At 44.2% G+C, this 656-nt stretch overlaps 1 protein-coding gene across 2 annotated transcripts in view; it reads left to right on the top strand.

The window, feature by feature from the left end:
* The window catches only part of LOC119586455 (NPC intracellular cholesterol transporter 1-like), a gene marked incomplete at its 3' end in the record, with an annotated part of 40,814 nt that overhangs the window by 24,997 nt on the left and 15,161 nt on the right, over positions 1 to 656 (top strand). For both annotated transcript variants that reach the window (XM_037935188.1, XM_037935187.1), the window contains 2 exon segments: positions 132 to 330; positions 472 to 585. In XM_037935188.1, coding sequence (XP_037791116.1) covers positions 132 to 330; positions 472 to 585 — 313 coding nt within the window.

Here is a 656-nt window from a genome sequence, read left to right as displayed (position 1 = left end):
GGCAACCTACTAAGCCACACTCTCCCTCTCATATTCACTTAGTCACCCACCCACTTTCGATATAGATTTTGAAAAAAGTAGCAACTCTATGTGCTTTTAATGTTTTCACCATCTTCAATGCTGTCCTACAGAATGACTCCCGGTCGTGCAGTTGCCTCGATTGTGAAGCGTCCTGTCCAGTGCCTCCTCCTTTACCCCCCTTGCCGCAGCCCTTCACTATTTTTGGGTTGAACGGCATGGAAGTGGTGATGACATTGCTGTTCATCGTCTTTGCAACAGCCTTCACTGTTGTTTACATTTGCTTCTCATGCAGGGCACGAAGCATAGATAGTAAGTAATAGAGAGGGCCATACTGTTTTAATTTTTTTTAAGTGCAATTAATGATAGGTCTATGCCTGACAGTGGCGAAAGAGGAAGTGGTTGCCTACGGATTGGAAATTGGCTATTATTTCACAAGTCTGGTATCTTTAGTTGCAGTGACTGACCAGAGTGGAGCTGTAGCAGGAGATGAGCCCAGCTGTTTCGAAAAGCTTGGGTCGAGTTTGGAGGACTGTCTGGAGAGGTTCTTCACATCGTGGGGCACAGGTAATTTGATAATTCTATGCGTGTCATGTATTTATGTGAATGTTACACCATAAGAATGTTTTTTCACCAGA

This window comes from Penaeus monodon, chromosome 21, assembly GCF_015228065.2.
Source record: "Penaeus monodon isolate SGIC_2016 chromosome 21, NSTDA_Pmon_1, whole genome shotgun sequence".
In the NCBI taxonomy this organism is placed as follows: Eukaryota; Metazoa; Arthropoda; class Malacostraca; order Decapoda; family Penaeidae; genus Penaeus; species Penaeus monodon.
Note: the sequence above shows the minus strand (reverse complement) of the source record. Positions and strands in the feature narration are given on the sequence as shown.